The 17,982-nt window shown below is 35.2% G+C and overlaps 1 protein-coding gene across 1 annotated transcript; it reads right to left on the bottom strand.

Annotated features, from left to right (window-relative positions):
- Positions 1-361: 361 nt before the first annotated feature.
- On the bottom strand, positions 362-11,167 carry ttc14 (tetratricopeptide repeat domain 14). The gene is made up of 13 exons (XM_026930554.3): positions 11,012-11,167; positions 9,829-10,005; positions 8,644-8,765; positions 7,344-7,543; positions 7,139-7,223; positions 5,520-5,649; positions 4,664-4,819; positions 4,494-4,565; positions 4,272-4,391; positions 4,029-4,151; positions 3,699-3,816; positions 2,743-2,849; positions 362-2,293 (listed from the first exon to the last, which is right to left on the bottom strand). The coding sequence occupies exons 2-13, from the start codon at positions 9,960-9,962 to the stop codon at positions 1,474-1,476; spliced, it is 2,187 nt and encodes a 728-aa protein (XP_026786355.2). The 5' UTR covers positions 9,963-10,005; positions 11,012-11,167; the 3' UTR covers positions 362-1,473.
- Positions 11,168-17,982: the final 6,815 nt, after the last annotated feature.

Below are 17,982 nucleotides of genomic sequence, written 5' to 3'. Positions count from 1 at the left end.
TCTGTACATGTTACAGTAGGTCTAGAAGAAATCTTGATAAAAAAATGACTAATTTGTTGTCACTTGTAAATAATAAAATCCCAAAAACTAAACAGACACCATTTCCTCTTAATCAACATACTGTATAGTGTTAAGTTTGTTTCTTTATTTTTGCATGAAAGCTACAAAGCTAATGTTGCTAACCGTGAACAAGGAAGCTTATAGCCACCAGTTTAGCATGGTGCATCTCTAAATTCTGGCTGCACAATTCAAAGTGAGTATTTAATTATATCTGATTTAATCTGTTACAAAACTATTATTAGCGCACAGTCTTTTATATGTTATAAACAGTTTAAAAATTATACAAGATTAAGCAAATTACTTTTGCTTTAACCCTCAGTTTATTAGGAGATGCTTGGATATATTGGTTTACATGTTGTACAGACATTCCTAAAAACATTAATCAGACTGACGGAGAAACAAAAAGCATCAGTGAAGTCGACAGATATACATCTAATTATTGGCTAAACTACAATCAGCACATTTCCACACCAGATTACATTCTGCACAATGTATAGCCCTCTTCTGAGAAAGAATGACAACAAACTGCATGAATGTATTGAAATGTACTGACTGTAGTTTTAAACTCACAAGAGCTTATTTTTAACCTATGAACCACTTTGCTAAAGTTTTTAACTACAAAGTTTTTTTTTGTCAAGGAAGCATTTCATTTCAGAAAACAAAAAATAACACATAAAGAAGTGATAACTGCTACATTAACACATGGTACCATTATGTTTGTTTATTACAAGGCATCATCGGTGTATCCAGACCTGCCAATCTCGAAGAAGAATAATGCTTAGTCCCGTATATTTTCAAAATCATTCATTTACGAATCACTTGTCTAAAGTCCATCGGTAGAAAGCAGAAAATGTTTCCACATGGCCAACATTTTGATCTGCTGCTTGAACATGTCTCTGCTAACCGGTGCAGCAGAACAAACAGCGTTTTTAAACACTTTCTAATTACCGTTATCATTAAAATTAATTTTTTTTTTAGAGGTAGATTTTTTAGTTTTTTTAAGTTAGATTTTGTTGTAAGGTTAGATTAGTTAGACTTTGTTGTAGGACTATTTTAGTTTTTTCCTGTCAGCCTTTTTTCTCTTTCGTCCAAATCACTTTCGTTTAATATGTTCCTCTATTATATTTAATATATAACAAGTATATTTAACTGTTGTTACGTGTCTGTGTGTCTAATGTTAGCCAAGTGGAAGACACACATTCTCCATTTACCATGACAGAAAGTGAGGATCGCACATCAGTGCATCTTCCATTTTTTAGCAATAACTTGCATCAGCATATTCCTGTGCAAGAACTCCTACACAGAATGTGTAAAGATTGGCAGGTCTGGATTATCTCATGTTTATCACTCCATCTCTATTTTTTTCCTTCAAGGCGAGAAGCTACTGCGACAACACAGAAAATAGCATTTCATTCATTTCTTCTGCTTTCTTTCTTTCTCAAATTCAGCAATCTGATTAAAGATATCCAATAAACTGTTGGGTAAATTCTTTTTCTGGTTTCCCTCCGAGGCTTTGCTCACATCACTGCTGCTTAATCTACGATCGTTCCAATCATTCCCTTCCCTGACCTCTGACTTCCCATGGCTTCCAGATTTATAAGAGTCTGATCTGCGAGAGTCAGATGAGTGAGAATTGCGTGAGTCGGACGTGCGAGAGCTGGATTTGCGCGAGTCGAAATCACGCGAGTCAGATTTGCGCGAGGTCTCTGAATAGGCCGAGGAGGAGGAATCCTTCCTACAGGAAGTGATGCGTGAGCTTCTACAACTTTCCGGCAGAGTGCTGTGTTCGTCTTCAGATCTTCTGCGTTCTCTGTATGTGTCTTTGTCCCGGCCATTTAAACCACTGAGGCACGCATGTTGACCTTTGACCTTCCTGTCCTCAGTCTCAGGGCTCCGGGTGAAGGGGTCATCTTCAAACCTACCTTCTCTGCTTTTTTCATGAGACAGTCTTCGGTGTTCAGCTCTGTTCTCTCCATCGAGCAGTTTAATGAGGGTTTGTTTCTCATTAATGAAGGATGCTGAGGTGTTAGCAGGAACAGGGTAGTGCTCCTCCTCCTCCTCATCACCACGTGATGAAACACTTTGCTTGTGTTTTTTACCACTGTGTGAGGAGCGTCTGCGTTTGTGCTTTCGCTTTTTGGGTTTTTTGCGACTGGACGAGTCGTCGCTGGAGGAATCAGAGCTCGAGGACGTCTCTGACGTGGAGTCATACCTCTTCCTTTTCTTTTTCATCCTGGATGAAAGTCAATTTTATGGGCTACTTAATTCCTTAACTCTTCTTTAAAAAGTGTGTGATCAAAAGTAATTTTTTAAATTCCCCTTGAACATGTCATTAAGCTATTACACAATAATAATGCTTCATTAGAAATGGTTTAATATGTGTTTCCTTTTAATAAAAAAGGCCTTAGAACAACTGTACACCTTTACTGTCATTATAAATACCAAGAACCATGACCTTAGACAGAAATTTGACCAAAACAACCTGAGCTAAATAATCAGAATCAGTATCCAAGAGGAGTTTAAATATTTAAACATCATGCCGTAGCGTTCAGGGGGAATTTAAATACTACAGACACAGTAATCATAACCATGGTCAGATACCTGTGGGAAAAATAGAAATAAAAACAAAAATGCAGAGCCAGGCTCCAGTTTGTGTGTGTGTGTGTATGTGTCAGTCATTACCTTTTTTCTTCTTTTAAGATCTTACGTAATTTTTCTGCGCTCGTCTCTGCAGTTGGTTGCTTTTCCTTCTCCTTTGCAGCCTCTTCGGCTTTCAGTTTAAGAGTTTTCTTTAAAGCGGTCAATTGGCACAGTGGAAATGCAAAACCACATACAAGTGATAAACCAGGCATGCAGGGAAATGCAGTAATGTTTTTTTTTTTTTTTTTAAACAAGATGGCCATGAACATCCATTCCAGCAGATCATCGACATTCCAAGCATCAGGACACGGCAGGACATCAAGAATGTGAGACAGCATTGTACAATTTAAGAATAGACATAAGACAGACAAAAATACAGTTACCAGCCAGCGCAAGCAGCAGAATACAAACCGGTGTTGTTTCAGTCCAAACAGGGTTTTCCAGAGATGCCGTTTGTGCCGAACCGGTGTGATTAGGATTGTGCATCCAACAGCAATCAGGGTTAAACATCCCAGATCAAAGACACACATAAATAACAAAAATATTTCATCAGTGTAACAAGACAAGACAAATTTCTAATTTCTTAATTTTTTATAACTTTCCAACAAATTTCATAAAACTTGCCAAAAAAAACTTTTCATCAAACAGTTTTGTACTGTTGCACCACTCTGAGCCTCAGAGTCTCTATAACCTGCATTATAAATATTACATTTACTGTAAATCTGCAAATCTCCACTGTAAAGCTGTACATCTGCACTATAAAGCTGTAATGTAAACCGACACTGTAAATCTGCACTGTAATATTGTAAATCTACACTGTTTTTTTTTTTTTCCAAAACAATCTGTTCCATCACCTTTACCACATCAGAAAACAAAGCTGGAAACACAATACTATGTCTACCGCCTATGCTGAAAAAGCACCGCTTATGAAAGACAAACACCTGACAAATAGGAGGAGTATTATTCTTACAGGTGATGCAAGTGATGTTCCAGCTCACCTGGATGTGCATCTGTAGCTTCCTCAGTGCTTCCTTCGCTTCATGAAATGTGTCGTCTAAAGCTATAGCTTTCTTATAAAGCCCTTCTGCTGTAATCAGCTTCTCCTCTTCCTCCAGCCTGATGGGGAGAGACCACACATCAATTGCACATTTAAATAATTATTTCTTATTAGAATAAGATCCCCAGACTTCCTAAAACTATCAATTAGCATGCACGAAACATATAAACTATTTTTTTTTGTACACTGGCAATTTGCACAACCAGTGGAAAGTTTAAATCTCAAAATAAATCTCAGCACTGAAGAAAGTCTTAGTAGTGTGTAGACGTACTGGCCACCTCGTTCCACCAGTGTTTGGCACAGATATTTCTTAGCGTTCCTGTGTGTTGGGCAGCTTTCCAAAGCTAGCTCAAAGTCACTGATAGCTTTCATCAAGCTGCCTTTAGTGGCATATCTGCAAAAAGAATGCATTTGGGATAAAGGTTTTGTATTAATAAATCAAATCCATGTAATTTGGAAGAGAAATGAAAAATGTAATTGTGAACTGTTTTAGATTTCAGTTGGAGTAGCTTACAGAGCGCCACGTGCTACGAGTGCCTCAACATTATTGGTGTCGATCTCCAAAGCCTTGTTGTACTCATTCATTGCTTCTACATGGCGGCCTGATTTGAAATGATTCACACCAGCTTTCACACTGCAAAAGATTCACAAAGAAAATAAGTTACCACATCAGTGTTATTATTTATAAGATAAAAATGTTAGATAAAGATATGGCTAAGGTGCATATCATGCATACCACTTCAATGCCCACGAAGCAGACTGCTTCTTCCGGATTGCACTTGCAAAATCATCTTCCATGAAACGTTTACTATAAAAAAAATAAAAATCAACTATATACTTTATACTCCACATATAATTATCATATCTAAATTTGTATTTACAAGATAAAAAAAAAGCACTGTATACCTCTGTAATCCTCTCATTAGGGAGTGAGATTGTGTGTCGCTGATTCCCAGCTTGCCGAGCAAATAGTCCACGTTGGACGGGTTAGAGAAGCCGAGTGAACTCTGGAGTAACATCTCGTATGACTCTCTGCTGTCTGTGGTCACCTGTTCACCACGACTGAACAATAGCAAAAAAAATAAAAATAAACCACCACTCAGAGATAATGCTGGGCTGAGAAACCTCCACAACCCGTCTTATTGGTCAGCAGACTACCCTTTTCTACGGTGTCCAGGGTAGTGGGGTGCCAATACTTTTGTACAGCTCAACAGATGGAGTTAGTGTGTAACTGTGGACCTACAAATACTGTAGCGTTTGTCCCATTGGACAGTGTACTTTCGGCCCAGTAACTTAACTGTAATCCTGCAGTTTGTCAGGCACTGAGGACATAGGGGCGGAGCTAGAACTAATACAGATCACTGATTGGCCAAACAAATTAGTCACAAAATCTTCCTGATAATCTGTACAGCCTTTCCATCATTTTCTCTCTCTGTCTCTTTTCTCACTATTTATTTTAGGGGCTTCAGGAGGAAACATAATTTTATTATACTATTTAATGGTTAATTTTTTTTTTATTTACTCACAGTTGTTCTCTGACTGCTATTTGATATTGAGCTTGGTTTTATTATTTTTTTGTTGGTGATCTACATCAAGTTAGGGCTAAATCCCAAATACTAGATAGGGAAAAATTGGATAAGAAAGCAAACATACAAACAAAAATTAAAAAAGAAATTGATTTAAACTTTCATTGCTATGACTAAAGTATTGGCACCCTCAGTTCAATAAGAGGAGGACATAGAGCACACACAGTTCATCTTACGTGTAGTGAAGAGGTAAATCTTCTTTGCTTATTACACCCAATTTGGTTCGCTCCATGTTCAAGGCCAGAGAGGTGGAATAAAGTGAGATCGTCAGCTTCTCGTGATAGCGGTCGATGTCCTTCACACCAGCTAAAGAAAATTAGATAATACACCTAAAATGCATTAGTCATGATAAAATGTGAGTTTTAAAATCTTAAATAAAAGGGTAACTCTATTTAATTTGTCATGTCATATACTAAAGTGAAAATGTAGTAATAGATTATAAGGACTACACTGGAAATTTACATTTATTAAAATTAAGGTGTTTGCCAAAAAAAAAAAAACAAGAATTGTATTTATACAATGTGTAACATACAAAGAATTTCTAAGCTATATATAGTAACATATAAAATTTAGTAGGCACACACAAAAAAATGTCTTAAAAGGCATGACATCTTTACAAAAGAATTGTAATTTTATTATTATAAATGTTTTTAATATTTTAAATATTTTTAAAAAATAATATAATGTTCAGTACTGTGCAAAAGTCTTAGGCATCCTATTATTTTAGGACAAATTTTGTTATAGATAATCATTTTATGAATTTAGCATTATTGAGTCAGTACAAAAACATTTTAGAGTTCCAAACATTACTTTTCAAAAAATAAATAAACAAAATTTTTACGGAAACATTTTTATGTCAGACTCACTGAAAAAGGAGAGTTGAAGACTGGAGAAAGACCAGGTGATTTTTTTTTTTTCTTTTTCTAATCTTCAACTGTCTAGTTTGGGTGAGTTAGTGCCCATGATAGCCTCAGATTCCTGTTCTTGGCTGACAGGAGTGGAATCTGATGTGGTCTTTTGCTCTTGTAGCACATCCTCCTCAAGGCTCGATGATCTGTGCATGCTGAGATGCGTTTCTGCTCACCATGGTTGTAACGAGTTATTATTTGGCTCACTTTATCCTTCCTTGCAGCTCAAACCAGTCTGGCGATTTTCCTCTGACCTCTCTTATCAACAAGGCATTTCCACCCACAGAACTGTCACTCATTCAACGTTTTTGTTTTTCACACCATACTTTGTAAACACTAGAGACTGTTGTGTGTGAAATTCCCAGGAGATCAGGAGGTTCTGAAATATTTACACCAGCCCATCTGCCTCAATCAAAGTCACAGAGATCACACTTTTTCCCCATTCTGATGTATGATGTGAACATTAATTGAAACTCTTGACCTGTATCTGCGTGATTATATTTTATACTACATTATCTTTCAACCAACCATTCTCCCTGGGTCAGAGTTTATTTATTCAATCAATTTTGGGGAGAATTCATAAATTTATTTATTTTTAAGATATGGTGAACCTGTTGTATATTTTGTTTAAAATATTAAACCTCTGTTCATAGCAATTTTTTCATTCAGTTAGTTTTATGCACACAAAAATGCACATTGTGTTGCATTGTTTATGGTTCAGAAATGAAAAAAGGAGTCTTTTCAGTCATAATTAAATTAATTAAAATTAAATTAATTAAAATTGCGTTAAAAAAATTCTGAGAATCAAACTGAATTGAATCATGAAACCAGTATCATGAATGGAACCAAATTGTGGATGGAATACATCGTTACACCACTAAATGTACCTCTAATTAAATCCCCAATCTGGAAATAAGACAAAGGATCATCGTGATTTCCAGTTGATGGGACATCTCTGATTGGACACAGACCCTGTGAAAGAGAACACAAAAAAAAAGGCTCTCAGTTAAAGGACGATGTGAAATCTCATATAACAGCACAGTGTAAGTGTGAGTGTTCAGTTGTGGTGCAAGGTGTAAATGTTTAAAGTACCGTGATCTCCAGATCTTCGACGTCCCTCTCCATTCCCCCAGCAGTGCAGAGAAGATTAACAAAGAACCCGAAATCTCGGATTGATGTAATTCTGCCGATGACTACATCGCCTCGCTCCACGTCTCTGTAGAAAAGCTCTCTCCTCTCGTTATAAGAAACGTCCATGAACTGCTCCAAAGGAGGCATGATGGCATATGGCTCTGCGAAATCAGCATCATATATACTTCACACATCTCTGCTGAGATTTTTATTTTATACGCTATCAAAATGAACATTTTGTCAAGCATTTCACAAACAAGACTTCATCATTGTTATTAATAACACTAGGGCTGGTGTGTTTAATTTAAATACTCAAGTATTGGTTTGTTATGCATTTAATTTCAAGTGATAGGTGATATGACAAAAATATCATTATGAATATCAAAGACATTTCTATGATACACAATATCAACAGTAGTGTTGCTTTAAAGAATAAAATTAAATATACGATTATCTTTTATTTAATGTCTACAAAAAATATTTGCAAAAAAAAGAACTGCATTTATATTATTATTTATATAATTATTTAAATGTAATTTTATAAAAAATTAATAATTAAATGAAAGAATTAAAAAAGGTAAAAGAAAAAAATCACTACACCCCTCATCTCAAAAAAGTGTATTGTGGCATAATTTATTACAATATTATATTATATCAGCATATTTCCCAGCCCTACTATATAGGGTTTTCAAATTACAAGTCATCTGGGATTCATCTAAACGCAGGTAATTTCCAGAATGATGATCAAGTGACCTAAATCATGCGCTACTAAGCAAAGACAATATTTCCCTGAATAAGTCAATCTAATACAAAACAAATATAGTGCAGAAAATATTTTTACACCAAATATAATGTGTTTTTGCTTAAAAAAGTAATTGAAGGCAGAATGGTAAACACAAAGGTGTAATGCTGCTATAAAGTCGCATGCACGGTGAACACCTACAATCCTTATTTTGTCACTTAGACCTTATTTTATTTGTCATCATTGTCCAGCTATATGCTGACTCTCAAGTTTTTAAGCTCATAAAGTGCAAGTAAATAGGTGATTGTTTAGACTATGTTATTCACTTTCTGTTTGTGTGACTAAAATAGTTGCAAAAATAACTTATATATATATATTATAAAAATATTTGGAATTGCAGTGATGAACATCCATAAACTAGAGTTAATTATGAGATGTAAATATTACTGTTGTAAGGGTGGTTTTTAGTACTCAAGGCTTTACAGCTTTGATTATGTATTCGAACTGTGTGTAAATAACCTTGGGTCTCTTCCTGCCACTCTTCTTCTCCAGGTGTGGTTGATTTCCATGATGGAGCAAACAGAAGGTCTGCTTTCCTTGCAATAAACTGTTCCACAATAGGACTGTCATCTTCTTTATCCCTGTTAGAACAGTTAAACACAGAAAAATAGCAGTGATTGCAATTGCGAAAAACATTCTTGTTGCATCCACTATGCATGAGGATTTTGAAATGGGTGCCAAAACTAACAACTGAATGAGGATTTTTAGGATAATGGTTACAAATGTGCAAATAAAATCTAAAACTGTATCAGATCAACTGTTAAGTACTGACCAGAACATTTTAACAGAAAAACTCACTTTGATAATTTAATCACAAAAAACAATTTTATAATAAATTTATAGTATGCCAAGTCAACAGTTGTTTATCTCTCTGCCTTTCACCTAAACAAAATTTTTTATCCAGCTAAGATTTAGGATTTCCAAAAAAGTGCTGGATACAAACACAATGGATTTTCATCTCGTTTTCTGGTTGGTGTTGGCATGAGGTGCCCACATGCAAATTAATAAATAAAGTACCAGGGGCATTTCTTCTTCTTTCTTCTTCCAAGAATATACAATTTATGATCACATGCATAATATATAAATATTAGTTAACTAGTTCAGTAGAAAAGATATAAGTATTAGATTTAAGCACTACAGGCCACGCCTCCTTCATTGTGGCTGACACACAAAGGACACGCCTCGTTCATTGGAACCGACACACAGAAGACATGCCTCCTTCACTGAGAGTGACACAAGGACATGCCTCTTGCTCTGGGACTAATGGACACAGGCCACACCTCCCTCTCTGGGACTAAAGTACACAGAGGCCAAGTCTCCTTCCCCGGACACAGGCCACACTGATTCACTTGGACTAATGGACACAGAAGCTATGCCTCCTTTATTGGGTCTGAGGCACAAAACTTAATTTTAATATTTTAAAATTAATTTAATATTCTGCTTAAACACAGCAGAAACTTCTAAAACTAGGTTTCTGGAACCAATTAGAAATCAATTTACAAAAAAACTGGGAAATCCCATGATATTAAAGTCACATCTAATATGAAAACAGTTCAGGACAAAAAACTTTAAAGCTTAAGTTTATATGTTCAACCTAATAAACTGATTTCTCAGATCAGGATCATGAAAAAACTCAACTTGTACCTCTGGTTCACAGATTTGGCGAGATCGGCTGTGACATGTTTAAAGTCAGGATTTTCACTCTGTTCACATTTTAACAGAGTAAACAGACTCTGTCCATGAAATGCCACAGACTGCCTGAGTAAATCTCTATCCATGTTCAACAACACATTCGCCTCACACCGGTACACACACTCCAACCTGAGGAGAAAGACAAAAACATTAATATTACTAACAACCTTATATTATAAAGCATACTACATTAAGTTTCCGACATCTTCAGGACAGAGAAGATTACGCTTTGCAGATTCTCAGTAACATGACAAACTGAGAGAGAGAGAGAGAGAGAGAGAGAGAGGCTGGTGAGAGAACGACTGTTTATAGCTTCTAACTGAGAACAGGAACTAACTTGTTTCACAAACTTTCCATTTCCAAATTGTGTTGTTATAGAAATAATCAACTTCAGGGTGGTTACAGTAACTCTGCATCATCACACTGCCACACTGTTGCTTATTTTCTTATAACAGCACAACACACAGTGTTTATTCCTACATATAAACCATGCAGTGTATAGACTGTCTCCTGAATGTTTCTCTCTGGAGCTATAAAAACATTAATAAGCATGCCAGATTAATTAGAGAGAATAAAAAACAGGAGCTTATAGTCTATAGAACAGCAGATCTTATATAAAACATAGGAACTGTACCTATAAGAATTTATTTTAAGGTTTGCAAAGCATACAAACCCTTATATACAACATCTAATATATATGAATTTAGGTACAAATACTACACAATTTTTTCACTGCCATGTAATAGTGAAGCAGCGCAGATGTGTTCAGCCATCAAATGTTAACATATATTTAGGAAACATTTAGTCTCTAAAACAGACTAAATCTAAAATTCGTCGTAACAAATACGAGGAAAAACAGCTAGCTGAACTAGCGCGTTAAGCTAGTTTACGCGCAGACTAGCTTCATGCAGACAGCTGCCAGAGCTTGATTAAACTCTCCACGCGAATATAATACTCTCAAACATGTCTTTTGATTAAAATGTTAAGCTCAGTTCATTTTCCTTAATTCAGTGCACAAAGGCACAAAACAAAAACTGAGCTAAAATGAACAGCTATAACACTACTAGTTAGCATATGCTAACGGCACAGGTCCTAAATGCTGTCTGAATTTTTGAAATCCTGTTAAAATCTGTACCTTCCGATATTTCATTTGTAGGCATTTTCAGCACTGTAGATAATAGATATTTGTAGAGGTATGATCTTTTTTAGCACTACCTAGCTGCTGGATATGTGTGCAGAGAAAAATACTGTGACAAGAAGCTTCTAAGCTAGTTAGATAGCTGAGGTTTTCAAAATAAAAGTCACTAACGTCACCATCATCCTTGACATTCATGCGCATTAATTTCTCCTTGTTGTTTTAGTTTCAAAGTGACATCAGTATGGTCTTATAATAATATAAATATCATTTTTAAACATTAACCCTGCTGTAGGTGATCCATTCATATTAACACCACACAGTGACTCTGCTGTTATTTTTGCAGATGTGAGAGTTTTATCGAGCATCGTTGTACAATATGAATGAGGGATTTCTGCTTTCCAGTGGCTTCAGCAGCAACAAACATAATATTATATAATTAAAATTATTATATTGTTATTATTGGATTGGGTTAGTACGTTTCCCTTGCACCTCCAGGGTTGGGGGTTCAATTCCCGCCTCTGCCCTGTGTGCATGGAGTTTGCGTGTTCTGTCCAGGGTTTCCCCATAGAGCGGCTATTTAAAGTGACCCAGAAATTAAAACTGGTGTTTCAAAACTTCTTGCACTTATGTCATGGCACCAATACGGAAAAAAAAATACAAAAAAATAGTTTTGGAGACATTTCAAAATTTTGGAGATACAGTCCATCACTTAAGGGAAAATGATCAACATATTTTGATGACTCATATTTGTGCAAATCTTCATTATCGTCCAATTAACTGCTCTCTAGAACTTACTGTATGCCCCGCCCCAGGGGTGTGTCTTGCTCTACTGTAGCAGCTTGTTAACACTAAACATGGTTCTTCAGTGTGTTTTTGGCTGCGTCTTTGTGCACGCTGTTGCCTTTTACAATCATCTGGTTCTCCATTACAGGCTCTCGTTAAAGTCTTCACTGTTCTCCTTATTTAGCTAGCTCGCTAAGCTACTGTCAGGTTTGTTTCGATTCAGTGGGGGTGTGGCATATCTAGAATGCTATTGGCTGATGTGTAAGTCAGTCATGCACTTCAACACGACGTCACTCTGTCACTCTATCAATCAAAACACGGCTAATAATCCATTTCATGAGGACTTTAAAATAAAATTAAGTGTATTTTTTTCCTGACTTTCAACTGGTCATGGCTTCTAGCTATAAACACAGCAATCCAATATCTGTACTATATTTTGCATTGTATGCCCATTTAAACAGGACACGGGCGGTATTTTAGTCTGTAGCCCACAGTAGCAGCGCATGCTCTGGCATCGGGTAAAATCCAAACTTGGTGTAAGTTTTAACTGCCACAGATCGTCAAAGTAAAAGTCTCACTAGATTAATGGACTTAACGGTAATGTATGTTTAAATTATTTACAGATATTTGCATGTTATATTTACTAAACCAGTGCAAGAAAGCAGAAATGAATTCTTCACACACAACCCCCCCACCAAAAATAATTTCACATGAAATGCAATACGTGAACCCAACTAACCCCACAATAATTTGCTAGTGATCGCCTACATTTCCATTTCCTAACTTTGAAACTCTGCACACAAAAAAACTCACAAGCTCAGTCCTCTGATTAGATGTGGTGAGTACAGAGCACCCAGAGTTACACACTCTTACACACAGTGATTCATAACAACATTGTTAAACATATAAATATAAGAACTCATGTGCTTTCCCTTTTTGATGTGTAATAATGAAATGTGATATGTTTATTTTTGATATTTTTTATTCTTATACCACAGCAATTTGCCAATAATTACAATTATCTTTTATTTATATTGATCATTATGCTGTGATGTTATGGGGATACTGTATTTGTCCACAGATGGGCTGTGAGGTTAGATACTGTATGTGTCCCCATGGAGTTCACACCCATCTGTGTATTTGGAATTTCACACCAAGCCTCTGTTAGAGGCCTCATCAACAGCCACACTGACTTTATTGTTTATGAACTACTTGTTCAACTGGTCCATTCAGTGCTTCCATATCAGTGGTGTGGAATATCAGTGTGATATCTCTCTGAAGCTGAATGCATTATACACAGTGTGTGTACATTTTCATGCCTGATGGAAATCTTTATTCTTATGTTACAGTAAAACTGTAATTCAATAGAGTCTTATACCACAGCTCTGTTGAATTCTGGATACTGACGCACTCAAACCACAATGCTTTTGATAAGCAGCTGTGGATTAAATAGCGGATTAAATAGCACAGAACAGAAAAATCCGACAGAATCGATGACCAGGACAGTGACAAGGACTAACACCCAGAACTCCTCAAAACGATCTGCTTCAGGTCAAAACCTCTAAATAGTGAAGTGGAACATGTATGTGGTGCGAAGGCCATTAATGACACTCAGCATTCTTTTTTCTAACAGAAGGTGCATTCCAACAAACAAATATTAAACCACCAGGAAATTAGGTGGTGCGATGAAGCAGAGTTACTGTTACCACCCCAAAGTTGATTATTTTCCTATAACAGCATATATGTGTTAAGTGTTCCTGTAAGTGTTTTATTCCTCTTATACCATAGCAATTACACGACTTGTCATACTTTTTATCCATGTATAGTTACATGTAATGTTCTGGATTGTTCATTAAAGAAGTTAGTTCCTGTTCTCACTTATGTTATGGCCACTATAAACAGTCATTTCCTCACTAGCCTCTCTTTTTCCTCTCTCTTGATGCTAATAAGACAAAAAAATATATATACTCAGTTTGTCTTGTTACTGAGAAACCACAAAGCATAAGCTCCTCTGTTCCAAAGATGTTGGAAAACTTAAAGTTACAGTTTTACCTCTGACTGTTATAAAGCGCTGACACTGGAGACTCTTTCCATAAATGGAAATGTGCCCTTCAACATGTACACTTTTATGTGAAGCATTAGCCATACAAGTCCTGTGAATGAGCTGTTACTCTAGAAATAATAACGTTAGAACAAGCACATTAATATAAACCTGTCATTTGCAACTTTATTACAGTCAGAGCTGCTGTTCTTGCTGTTATAGAAAATGAATCAACATTCTCTGACCAATCTGAATCTAGAATTCAACAGCACTGCTGTAAAAGACTCTACAGTTTTACTGTAAATCTGTAATGTGAGGGCCACAAGAAAACAATACACTCGGCTATAGAGAGACAGTTATAGCACCTCACACTGATCTGATATTTCACACCACTGATATGGAAGCACTGCATGGACCAGTTAAACAAGTAGCTCATAGACAATAAAGTCTACTTGTCTGCTGATGAAGCCACTAGGACTCCAAATACATCGGGACACATAACTAACCTCCCAGCTCACCTGTGGACAAATGTGGATCTCTGACCACATAGAAACATAAAAAAGCAGGGCAGTCAATTTTCCAAAAAAACAACACAGCATAAATGGCTTTATACAATTTCGTGTCAATTTTCTTAATCATTTGTAGCCTATATAGTCAAAATGAGACTTTCCACCCACTCTGAATAAAGGGAAAATAATGTAATTAAAGCATCAAATTCTAGTGATTTTTATAGTTATGGGAGTAAAAGAATAAACAAGCTGAAAATTAAACTGCACATTCTATAGCTTTAAAATAGCATCAGGGTTGGTTTCATATATTCGGAAATAAAATTAAATATAAAAAAAATTATCTAACACTTCTCATTATAAGATTATGATCAAACAAATATGAGACGACATTTTTAGATATTTCATTTCTTCTTCTGTTTTGTTTTTTGCTAAACATTTATTTTTAGAAATAATCAAAGTCAACCGATAATTAAGAAGTCTAGAAATAGATTTAAAATAAAATATATATTTTTATTTCTAATATAATTTTGTCAAAAGAAATATTTGATATGTTTGACTGCAACCAAGATATTTTCTCTCGATAAGATATTTTACTTTCTAAGTAAAAGGATTTACTAATAGAAATAAATGAGCAATGTCTGTATTTTAAACACACTGTATTTGGTACATTGAGTAAATAAAAATATAAAGATTTTATTTAAGGACAGAAATTGAATAATACACTATCAGGTTTTATATAAAAAAACTCCCCATTATTCTCCTGTTTTCCTCTGTACCTGCTAAATCTTTCCTATGTTCCTTAATCATGTATTGTTCCATTGTTTTCACAGTGTGTGTGTACATAGCTATGTTTCGTTAATTGCTGCTTGGCCACTTTTAAAAGTAGATGCCTCCTCACTGTTACTCATAATGAAGAAATTAGGCTAAAAATTTAGCTAGCTAGCATGTAGCTGCTACATCTTTTACAATGTAAATTGTAACACAGAAAACATCAAAAATTACCACAGATGTGTTTTGTTAAATTAGCAAGAAAAACTCGGTACCACTAAAATTACTCCTAACATCAGTCATTAACTTTGTCAGTATATTACAACACCCAACTTGAATTATTTTCTGCAACATCATAAGCACTAACTGATATTTACATTTAATATAACTCCAACGATACAGACTAGCTTGATCCTACCAGGTTGCTAAAAGGTTAAGAGAGGTGTAGACCACAGGGTCTTTGATATATTTTGTGCATTTTTGTGCACAAGCTTTAAAATATTCACAGTCTGATTGGCTCACTACACTGCATATGTATGCAATGGGAAAACCGTTAATTATTGTGACGCATTTTGCTTTTTGGGGCAAGATACAGTCACTAGACGCAAAAAAGTTCATAGAATTACATCTTTAAATTTAAATTATTTTTTTGTTTAAGGAAGTTAGCCATGAATAAATGAGATAATCTCACATATTTGCTGATTAGCTGTGTCAAAGTATCTGTGGGTTGTCTGCCATGTCAGTCAGAATTCCTCTTTATGAGAAGGTAAGCAGGTTTCAGTCATGTTTATTGACGTTTATTGTACCAGACTCTCTAGTGCAAGAGTTTCAAACTTTTAGCACCTGGTGATGCCTTTAACGGGTAAATAAATTCTAAAACCAAACTATTAAAATATTCAGGAGAAAATCGTGGAAAAGCCAAAAAAAATTTTTTTCTCCTATTAAACCCTATTGTAACTGCACTGGCTAAAACAATAACACTGTTAGCAGAAGAAAACTGCTAAGTTCTCAGATGAATAATGAAAATACAGCACCAATCAAGATATTAGCACCACAATCACTAAACGCATTACAAATATTTCAATATAAACATATTTAACATGTTTCAGGATGGAGTTTTACTTTAATTACACTAACAAAGTCAAAGCAGCATATCACACTGTTTATGGAAATAAAGTCTAAAATGAGTTACATTATCACACTCCTTTGCTAATAACACTGAATAGATATCAATGTTAGCCTTTGGGACACAGTGCATAATTTTCCTGAGAACCTGTTCTCCCTCTGAGGAGATGAGGGTGGAGTTTGAAGTCAGCGCTCTAAAGCAGCCAAGCAACTGTCAATCCTTAGTTAATACCTCAAAGTTTATTCAGCTATGCAGCAACATACCACTCATTATACTCTTAAAAACTTTGATTTAAGCTGTTTAAGGATGGCCATGCCAAAAGCTGCTTTTACATCATTGTACAGCAAGATGTTTAAATTCACATTACTTGTAGGATGTGTTATAATGATTAAAGGACAATCTACAACAACAGGTAAGATGATATGTGATTGATTAGGAATACACATAAAGTGATTATTTAGAAAAAAATGATAATAAAAAAGAAAACCCTAATATTAACCTGACTTTATTATCTGTCTGTATACTGTATATATTAGATGATGTAATCTAATTTTCTTTTTAGATTTTAACAAACTAGTATCTAGGTGATGTTGGTTTTGTAGTTTTTGGTTATCCACAAAATGTGACTCCAAGTTCTCAGAATCAGTTCATTTTGGCTCTTTGGTGACACTGATATTCTGGAAGTGCTGAATATAGCACAAGCTTGTAATCCTAAACCTGTATCATAGGCTTAAAAGGTATAAGCTTTTGTGAATGTAAGTTGTCAATGGTTTACACATATAAAATGCTATTAAACAAACTAAGAGACTTGTTCATTTGACATTAAATATTGAGTAGTATGAGGTAATTATTAATGTGTTGATTTTTATAGCACAATTAATGCACAGAATTTGATATTGGACATGTATATATTCACTGGCACTGTATATGCATGATAAACACACACAAATAAGCATTTGCTCTTCTAAAAATTTCAGGGAGGTTCAGAAGAGAAAGATAAAGGGAGGTTCCAGAAATCACCCCTGGATACACTGCTGATTAGTGCCTATAAATCTACTTTGCATTGTGAACTGCATCAGAGGACAAGCACATAATTTTAATAAATGTTATGTGTATTTACACAGTTGGTAAAATGCTGCAAATTTTGACTACCTAGTTTCTAAGATTACCAAGCTTTTACCATTCAAGTGTTTTCAAATGTTTAAAATTGAGACAATTTCAACATTCAAAATTAACTTTACATATTCTATTATTTGACTCAATAAATAAAATTCAAATAACTACAGGTTAAACAATAATATCTAATTGATCTAATCCACATACTTCCACAGAATCATCCACAAATCATTCAACACCTGAAGCCCCAGAAACATCATCAATACAAACAGTTAGAATGCCAGCATCTACTTTACCCAAATCATATACAGCCCAATCAAAAACTGAAGCTCCTAAACCAGCAACAAAATTAGTTACAGTATCACCAACTACTTTTAGAAAATCATCTATATATCAGACTTCAAGATCTGAAATTCTAGAAAATTTATCAACAATGTTTGTTACAGTATCACCATCTAATTCCACAGAATCATCTACAGATCAGTCATCAAAATCTGAATCTCCAGAATCAAGAAAATCAGTTACAGCATCACCCCCTACTTCCCCAAAATCATCTAAAAAATGTTCATCAACATCTAGAGTCCCAGAAACTATGTCAACACCATTGGTTACAGCATCACTGTCT

Source organism: Pangasianodon hypophthalmus, chromosome 11 (assembly GCF_027358585.1).
Source record: "Pangasianodon hypophthalmus isolate fPanHyp1 chromosome 11, fPanHyp1.pri, whole genome shotgun sequence".
NCBI classification, from domain to species: domain Eukaryota; kingdom Metazoa; phylum Chordata; class Actinopteri; order Siluriformes; family Pangasiidae; genus Pangasianodon; species Pangasianodon hypophthalmus.
The sequence above is the reverse complement of the archived record's forward strand: the minus strand, read 5'-3'. Positions and strand labels throughout refer to the sequence as shown.

What these genes read in the sequence shown, in the direction of transcription:
- ttc14 (XM_026930554.3), bottom strand. Translation starts at nt 9,962, where the DNA reads ATGGATAGAGATTTACTCAGGCAGTCTGTGGCATTTCATGGACAGAGT. An exon ending in TCGAAGATCTGGAGATCACG is followed by an intron (nt 7,224 to 7,343) that starts GTACTTTAAACA and finishes TCTCTTTCACAG; the next exon opens with GGTCTGTGTCCAATCAGAGA. An exon ending in CTAATGAGAGGATTACAGAG is followed by an intron (nt 4,566 to 4,663) that starts GTATACAGTGCT and finishes TTTTTTTTATAG; the next exon opens with TAAACGTTTCATGGAAGATG.